A 9751-nucleotide genomic window follows, 5' to 3' on the forward strand; every position below is an offset into this window, starting at 1 on the left:
AAATTTCAGGTCAACGTCGGACTAACTCCGCCTCTAGCCATTATTCGCCACACTGTCCCTAGTCTTGTCAGATCTGGCAAAACTGTTGTCAATCGGCACAATTTCGAGCTCATTTCGCACAGTGGACATGAGCATCTCCCACAACCGAGCTCCACGGGAGGAGCCACGAGCTGTCCCCGACAATGATCGAACACTGGGGAAAGGTCGTCGACCTCACGGAGCTCGGCTGGCAAACGCCGCTGCCGTACCAAAGGTGGTCGAAGTGAGGCGAGCAAACGCTGGGAGGTGCGGAGAAGGGGCTGGAGGTGGGGCCATGCCAAAGGGGCAACGCCCATAACGGGGCCATAGTGCCTATCTTTTCAGTATTTGTGGTGTGGTACTCAAAAAATGTTTGTGAGTCTAAAAACGTTTTTTGAGTACGAGATTTTTTGTGTATCTGATAGAGTTGCTTTTACAAAATTATTGTGTACCGCGCGCAGCTTGTCACTATGTTATTCACCGCTGATTATGTACATTACATACACGTGAAATTTCATTGTCTGCAGTCTAGGCCGTGTAAATGTCAGAGGCAGCTTGGGGGCACGACTAGCCCAGTCGTTCTCCCATTGACGTTCCGGCAGGATGATTTTGCAAGACGCATGCCCTCATACATGAGCCTCACATTCTGCAAGCTAATTCCACTGCACGGGTTGCTCCTGCTGCAGTTGAAGGTCACGGCAACCGGCGTCATCGACCACCCACGAATGTCGATGTACCTCACCTGGCTGATCTTGATACCCGAACTCTGTAAACAAGAAACACCAAACTAATTAGGCATACGAGACAAATAGGCAATGCCACTGACAAGAGATTGGGCTAGATAGTATAATAAAAAATTGTTACTTTCTACGTTCCGTTATTTTTGTGATGATTATAGTTTAAATTTAAATTAAAACCACGACGGGATTATACAATAAGTATTAGAGTTATTACCCGATCTGAGCACGATTTCTTTCCAGGGCAGTAATTTTGATCGATGATTATAGGGTTGTGGACGCCGATCATGGTGGAGTCCACGAAGGTGATACCACTAACGAGGCCTCGCTTGGAGGTCCCCCATGTCTTGATCCTGAAACCATTTGTTGTGCCGGTGAACCATGTTGTTTTCACGGTCACGTTTCGCACCACCTCCACAGCCATCCCTTGTTGCTGGCCCAAACTTCCAATGCTGATCAATGACAAGAAAACACGGGAAAAATCATAATATTAGTATAAATCAGAAAATAACATGTTGCTATTAATCTGGAAGCATAGTAGTAGCTATATGCCTATGCTAGATAGTTTTATTCGTGGATTCGGTACACCACTGCAGATTATGTGCATCCATCATGATGCATGCATAGTCCAACGATATTACTATAACTTTAGACTTATTATACAACTTTAGACTTATTATGGATTTTACGAAATACTAGCTAGATAGTAAAATGTATATACATACCTTAAACAATTAAAAGCAATCAAAACGGTCCACAAATTCAGTAAGTGTACAAATGTTTACTATTGAAGGGAGTTAGTGACAATTGTTCATATCCTAACTCCCCTTCATCCAGTCTCCCCACGAAAAGAAATGCAAGAATTAATGGAAAGAAATTTTGTCTAAGATTGCAAAGAATTTTATTTTGATTTGTTAACTATTTAGGAAGGAAAGAATAATGAGTAAAGTTCAAAACATGGATAAATAGGAAGGTTTATCTTGGCTACGTACTGGATAAAAAAAATCTTAGCAACGCACGTATGTACTTACCTAGCACAGCTTACAAGGGGCAATGACCTAACATCAGGGAAGGCACGATCGTGCCGGCATGACCTGGCTGGCTGTGCTAGACAGGTGTGTGCACGCACTGAGACAAGAGCGGCATAAGCAGGTAGTGTTCGAGCAAAGTAACTAGAGAAATCGGTTGATTGTTGATTTGGCTCATTTCCTAATAGTACATTTTAGCACTACCTTCACGTTTAGGCTCCACCTAGCCTTTAATCTTGAATTTGATATCTCTTGCTATCATACCATATTGAACTGGATGCATCATATTGGTCAACCAAAAGTCCAAATGTAAAATGCATTTCAGCATGGGTTAGACTAAGAGACTGAGTTGGTGTTTTAGTCTAGGGTAAATCTGCATTATATTTTACCTGGATAAGAAAAAGAAAACCCCAAAGATGTGACCTTGGGGGTGAGGTGGATATCACGCTAAACCGGAAGAACGTCCAGGATCTGACCGAGAAGGGACACGTCGTGCATGTTGATGTTGTTGAACAAGAGACCACCGGAGACGTGACCGAAGGCGCCATAGACAAGGACCCGCGCGCCAAGGATTTTATGACAACATAGACGATTTTATTCACGCAACTGCGAGGATAGGTCGTTCCTGTTGTGGCAACTTGGGATCACCTTGTCATGCTCTTGACACCATATGAGGTCGCATTAGGGATGGAGTTTAAACTAGCCTCTGCTTTAGCATGCTTATGTGGAATGTCCGCTTGCAACCTTAGCGAGGGTTTAAGGTGCTCGTCGTCGTCAGATGCCCCCCTTTAGTGTAACTTGTTATACAGTGCCACGTCAGCAAAGTATGAGACTAAGCTCGGAGCTGTATTGCCTGTATATGTACCATTTTGAGATTGTATGCATCATTTTTTGCAGAAGCCCGGAGTAAGGAAAGGCTTCCATTTGAAAATAAACAAAGATTGTATTGACACAGTTTCTGAGTTTGAGCACTATCCTGATCATTGCTAAGATTGTGGATAGTACATTTTACTCATCCAAGACAAATGTCTTGGGTATAAAATAAAAGAACCGATAAACATGAACCTACATGTACCTTATGCCATGACCTGGACCACACGAGACACGCTCAATCCAGAGGTTAGAGTTTCCCGGGCCGATGGAAACGCAGTCGTCCCCGGTGCGGATGTCGGCGTTGGAGACGGCCACGTTGCTGGACATGTGGATGTGTATCCCGTCCGTGTTGGGGCTGTCCTCCGGCGCGTCCACGCTGACCTGCTGCAGCGTCACGCCGTGGCTCTGCAGCACCACCATGTGGAACAGCTCGCTGTTGGTCGACCTCGTCCCGTCCACCACCACGTCTCTCGAGTTCGAGATCGTCAGAGACTGCACCGGCGCAAACAGATACATGGCGACGTTCAGTTATTAAGATCACCTGAAATTCGTCGAGCTTGATTTGCGATCGAGACGTATGTACGTACCGAGGCGCCGGTCGGGCAGTGGACGTGCGGCTGCTGCTGCTGCTGCCGCTTGCAGGACCAGAGGGAGGAGCCGCGGCCGTCGAGGACGCCGCCGGAGACGGTGAGGCCCTCCACGGACTCGAAGGTGATCCAGCGGCCGGTGGTCGCGTCCCAGCCGTAGCCAGTGGGCGCGACCAGCGTGCCGGCGATGGAGAAGGTGACGGCGTGGGTGGCGCACGGGCCGGTGAACGTGGCGCTCCCCAGCAGGAACATGCCCGGCGGCACGAGCACCGTCGCCTGGCGCGGCGAGCGGCACGCGTCGGCCCACGCGCGGAGGAACGGCAGCGTCGAGTCCGTCACACCGTCGGGGCGGGCGCCGTAGCGCGTCACGTCGTACACCGCCGCGCCGGCGCCGGAGAGGAGCAGGAGCGCGGCGTGGAGGTGCGCCAGCAGGCTCAGCATCGGCTTCGTCATTGCCATTCCGGCAGAGGCTGCCTTTTTTTTACTAGGTGACGATCGACCGGCTGTGTCGCACACAAGCTTGCAGGTGCTTGTTAGGTATGTGTTCCGTGTTCTACGAGGAATGTGTTAACTTGGACACGTGTATTTATAGTGGACGAAAATTTCGGAAGTGAGTCAAGAGGGAGACCAGCTGGTAGTCAGCAGTGATCCTTTACATGGGAAACTATGAAAGTTCCTGGTGTGTATAATACTGTCCTAAAATGGGGTTTGGTGAGTTCTTGAAAATTAGGCACTGCAGCCCATGCATGTAGATTCCGTGTGCGATCTTTTACATGGTCGCTACTTTTGGTGATCGGTCATGGTCGTGGAGCGAACACATTGTTTTTTACTTGTTTTTGCACTAAAAAAAAGTAATAACACATTGTTTACTTCATCAGATTTGTATGCATGAGCTTGTCCTGAATGATTCCCATTAATCAATGTACAGTATGTTATATACTCAACTGCGCAAGGAAAAAGAACATCAAGCCCCGGAAACCCCCAGCCGCACCCGAGCACCAATGCTCTCTATATTTGGCTTTTTTTTAAACACATATCTGAGACTCCAAAAAAAATCTGCAAAGAAATACGCTACTACATATGCATATTCTGAAGGCACGGTAGAAATTCCGGGTAAAAATAAGGTGTATTTTGAGCCACACAAAAAAAAAAATTCTGACAAACAATGAGCACCAAATTCGCGTCCCACCATGCCCCACAAAGTGTGGAAAGTGCCTTTGACATATAAGCCACAGTGCTCCCGATTTTTGAAAAATAATTCAAAAGCATATTTCTAAGACTAAAAAAAATCAGAAAGTAAATATGTACATACATGTATACCCATTCCCAAGGTACATAGAAATTTCAGGAAAAGATATTGTATTTTAAGCTACACAAAAAGACAAAAATGCGAGTTTTTAAAACTATACATGCAGCCACAAATTTGATTTTTTTCCTGTAGCTCAAAATACAACATAATTTCCACCAAAATTTCGCACGAGCATTCAGAACTTATATATTTTTTCTTTCGTAAAGACATGCATATGTATGCATGTAATTTTTTTTTTTTGAAATACATAAAGACAAATTTCAAATATTTTAATAATTAAGAGTACTTGGTGCTCTCAAATGCCGGTTTAAGTTGCATGCATCTCATGAAGTATACACATCAAGATTCGTACTTGTATGATGCATGTACCACAATTCCATCGGGCTACAAGACAAAAGTTCAAATGCCACCAGCTAAAGGTATTGACACGGGAGTTCGAAAACCGGCATGCATGGGAGTTTTGAGAGTGGCCCAACTCTACCAAAATCATGAATCAAAACAATTTCAGCGCATCTCCAACTGGACGACGAAACGAAAGCTGAGCGATCGTTTGCATCCGCGTGGTTCAAAAAATGCGCCTGCACCCTGTTTCAGCGAGGCATCGCATAGTGATCGGGCAATCCGCGGAAACGTAAATACGGCCCAAATATGCGGTACGTTTGCGTCTCCACGGACGTTGGATGGTGGCGCCGAGCGTCCGCTCGCTTCTCCCACGGGTCCGCTTGGCAGCGATCATGGCTCGAGCCGGCACGAATGTAAGCACAACAACTGCCGGGAAGGGCAGCCGCTGGAGTGGCAACTGCGTCGATCGGCACGCGAACCGCCGAAACGTAGCACGAATCGCCGCGGAAGAGCAACTGCAGCCCTCTTCGATATCTGCGCCGCCACTAATCCCCGCTTAATAAGACCCCTGCGTCTGTGCTAAGGATCTCCAACCAGCCTACGCCATTCATCTCTACGACTGAGCCATGGGCAACATATCTTTGCCATCGAACACCGATAGCGAGGGGAAGTCGCCTGGATGGCGCCTTTGGTGGGATAGAGTTGCCACGCCGAGCAGCTCTAGCTCCCCACTGACGGACGACCAGGAGGAGGGGGAGGCTGTCGCCGACGACGACCAGGATGAGGAGGGGGACGTCGTTGCCGACGACGACTAGGATGAGGAGGGGGACGCCGTTGCCGACGAAGGCCAAGATGAGGAGGAGAAAACGGAAGAGGGTGAAGATGCAAGGTGGATACGGCTGGAGGCGGCCAAAGAGGCGGCGGCGGCGGCAAAGAAGGAGGCAAGGGCCCGGGTGAGGGCGCAAGCGCAGGCGCAACATGCGTGCACCGACGACAATGAAAACACCAATAACTACTCGTCGGAGGGGGACACAAACTCGTCGGACACGTCGACCGACACTAGCTCTTCCGAAGAGGTGACCAGCAGGAAGCGCCTCCGTGAAGAAGAAGAAGACGCAGGAAGCGCCTCCGTGAAAAAGAAGTAGCTAATTTAAAAGTTAGTTTGAACATATTTTTTCGTACTTTATATATTTAAGTTGGTTCAACATGGTGCACTACCTAGTTTAAAACCTCAATTCTACCTAGAAATACCATGGTGAACAGTTTTCTCTCTACTTTAAATAGAGAACATGCTGGTTTCGTCGGACGAAATGTATCGGCCCGCTGGGCTGCTCCCGACGCAAACGAACAATCTTCGCCAGGCGACTATTTCGATGTTCGCAGCCGATGCAAACAGATGTAGCCGGTCAATTTTAGCGTCCGATTTCCGTCGCCCCTGTTGGAGGTTACCCAGTATGAACCTTCGTGACCTGATCAACCAACTAACTACAGGCGCAATACCGTCTCTAAATCTACAGACAGTTTGTACTGTTTAGTTGGGTTGGCCGTTTAGCACTTCTCTAGCTGTACTTGTAAATCAAGACCGGAAGCTATAGGTTTCATTTACCTCTCGTTTCCCATTGCAACCATGCAAAACTAGTCTTTAGACCAATGGATCTTCTGACTATCGTGATTCAGAAACGGCCATGAACTTCGGTCCTTAACTGCAGTTGGATTAATATACCAGTAATCTAGTGTTAACCACCGATGAAATGCTGGTAGAAAAACTGGGGGTGTATGAAGACCTCATCCACCCGTTGAACTGGAAGCGTCGTAGGAGAGCAAATTTGACTCTCGGTGCATTGGTGGGTTGGGCACATCTCAACCCAATCTGTAGGCAGAGTTGAACAACTACGGTCGAATCAAGGTCCAATTTGGTTTGCATGCTCACCAATCACATTCACGATCAAACCGTTAAGTATTGTACTACTATTGTTGTAAATATACATATGGTTGAATTTTTTTCGATCAAGGAGCATAGTCCCAGCCTCTGCATCCACAGTTTTCTTCTTTATTAAATTATTCGCAATGCCTTATAAGGGGACTACAAAGATCAACTCGAAGCCTCCTTCCTAGCGACAACTCGCTATACCTACGATGAAGGGGGGGCCATGAACAAGGCCATACTCCCTGACAGTACACCAACACACATCATCCAAAAAGCAAAACCCTGAGGGTGTGCCATTACACACGTCGCAGAATTCGCAACCGCCATCTATCTCGAACCCATCTCCAAGCGAGATCAACGCATTGACCGTGCCAGGCCTGCCGTCGATGTCACCATAACACCAAACAGCTCCACCATCATGCCCGCGTCCAGCAGTCCTCGCCCGTCTTTCGAAACCCCGCAGCTCCACGCAACGTCAACGTGGTAGATGAACACCACTCCACCAAAAACCACCTCCATCCAGCCGCTGCTTCAAAAACGATGCCTCAAGTGGTAGCACGACGCAAGGAGCGCCGTCATCGTCCGATCCTGGATGGATCTAGAGTTTCCTCCGGAGCAACACGAGTGAGTTCCCGCGGACTGCGACGACGATGCCTTCAAGAAGGAAGCGACGCATAACGCCGCCATCGCCCGCCAATCTTGATACGGTTTTCACCGACAACCGCGAGTCCCCAACTCGGCGAGAACAAACGGAGAGGCCAACAAAGATGATGCCTTCGCAGGGGAACGACGCCAATAGCCGACGCCATCATCCGCCAAGAACAAAGTCAAGGCGCGGTGTTCACCGGTGGCCCCTTCGCTGCTAGCTCATCGTCGACTAGATCTTCATCACCGGGGTAGAGGGATCTCATGATCCGCCACCCCAGCAACCAGCCGACCTCCTCCGGTGAAGAAGAAGGCCGCCTCCACCGTCGAACCCAAGGCTGCAGCCCCGAGCGACTTCGTACCGCGGGAGAAGCCCAAGATCATCGCCCCGCACCGGCGAGAGGCGTAGGGGGTGGAGCTGTCCACCACCACCAGCCACCACCGGCTTGCCGCCATTGGGAGGCCGCAGCACAGACTAGCCACCGTCCCCGTCCATCTGCGGGAGGTGGGAGGGCCGCCGTCCCTCCATCCCAGTCCGACCCGCCCAGCCATCCGGGAGGGGGAAGGGTTGCCGCCGCCGCGTCGTGAAGGCTCCGTGGCCGCCGTCCCCGCCGCGTCACGGGGGAAGACCGCTGCCGCCGCCACGCCCCACGGGCTTTCCCCGGCGGCGCCGCCGGCGGCGGCGGAAGGGGCCTAGGGTTTGGGGGTCGGGAGGGGGTGCGGGTCGGGAGGGGTGGTTGATTTAAAAATGAAAAACAAATTGGAAGGGGAAGAAAAAAAAAAGACTTTTTTTCGAAAAAGAGATTGAAATCCCCACTACAACACGGTAGGAATTTGAGGGCACATGCTTAGGGGCACTTTTTCGATATGCCCTTAGATGTTCCAAACCGGTGCACATTTTTCGAAATGTTACCAATAAATCAATAGATCTAGTTTTATTTTTCTCTGAATTATGGGTTAGTCTGAACAGCGTTTCAGAACATTCGGTTTTCTCGTACTTCTATGCTTATGATTCTCTAATGTTTCTTGCTTATTTTACCACATACAGATGAGAGGTTATGAACATCCCTAGATTGTCGTAAGAATGAGGTACTTTCTCAGACTGGAACATTCTTTAAATCCATTAGATGAGGCAGACTCTACTTATTCTCGATATATGAAAATAACTGTGCCATTGTTTTTCTTCCATTTATGTTGATTAATACTATATTCTCTATATACAGTTATAATTGGACTATCCTTTTTCATCGTCCTCTTGTCAAGGACTCCCATGGTATGCTCAAGATAGATTCAGAAAGTCTAGCCCCACTCTGGTCCATATTGCACCGTAGAGATAAGCTTCTATTCCATCCTCTTCTTCTCCCCGCCTTCCTCTTCTATTGCAACAATCTATTTGTCTCTTAACATAGAAGTTTGATCAACACAAGTAATTATGAATCGGATAGAAACATGCACCTATTCATACATCAAACTCATAATAACGAATGCAATATCACATATCATCTCATAAGATCAAGATCCACCACATAGAAATCACATAAATATGTCCATGATCATATTGGGAGCTCACATGGATCTAATACAATCATAGTACAAGATAGAGATAGATCAAGGTACTTCCACAAACTCATAATCCGGAGTGGAGTACTCCCTTCTCATCTTGGAGGCGCTGATGATGATGTTGGAGAGGTTGGAGATGCAAGCCAGGTTTGACTCCGGCGGCGCTTCCCCTCAAATCTCCGCAGGGTTCTGGCTCTGTTTCGTGGTTTCTGTGTTTTCGCCACCTCCTCCTCCGAGAACGCCTCGGGTGGTCATTTTATAGGCAGTTTTAGGTCAATACAGATCCTGAGATGAAAACGGGCGATTGCAGGCGCTTGATACGTCTCCAACGTATCTATAATTTCTTATGTCCCATGCTAGTTTTATGACAATACCTACATGTTTTATTCATACTTTATATAATTTTTATGCATTTTCCGGGACTAACCTATTAACAAGATGCCGAAACGCCAGTTCCTGTTTTCTGCTGTTTTTGGTTTCAGAAATTCTACACAGGAAATATTCTCGGAATTGGACGAAACAAAAGCCCACGGCCCTATTTTTCACGGAGTGTTCCAGAACATCGAAGAAGAGTCGGAGAAGGCCAGCAGGGGGGCCACCCCATAGGGCGGCGCGGCCCCACCTCCTGGCGCGCCGAGGTGTGGGGAGCCCACCTCGGGACTCCCCCGACGCTGCCTCTTCGCCTATATATTCCTTCGTATCGGAAAACCCTAGTACCGAGAGCC

At 48.4% G+C, this 9751-nt stretch overlaps 1 protein-coding gene across 1 annotated transcript; it reads right to left on the bottom strand.

The window, feature by feature from the left end:
• Window positions 1-562: 562 nt before the first annotated feature.
• LOC124668195 (polygalacturonase-like) lies at window positions 563-3702 on the bottom strand. Its single transcript, XM_047205366.1, has 4 exons — window positions 3244-3702; window positions 2859-3148; window positions 973-1207; window positions 563-784 (listed from the first exon to the last, which is right to left on the bottom strand). The coding sequence occupies exons 1-4, from the start codon at window positions 3700-3702 to the stop codon at window positions 563-565; spliced, it is 1206 nt and encodes a 401-aa protein (XP_047061322.1).
• Between the last annotated feature and the right edge of the window lie 6049 nt (window positions 3703-9751).

This window comes from Lolium rigidum, chromosome 6 (genome assembly GCF_022539505.1).
Source record: "Lolium rigidum isolate FL_2022 chromosome 6, APGP_CSIRO_Lrig_0.1, whole genome shotgun sequence".
Classification (NCBI taxonomy): Eukaryota; Viridiplantae; Streptophyta; class Magnoliopsida; order Poales; family Poaceae; genus Lolium; species Lolium rigidum.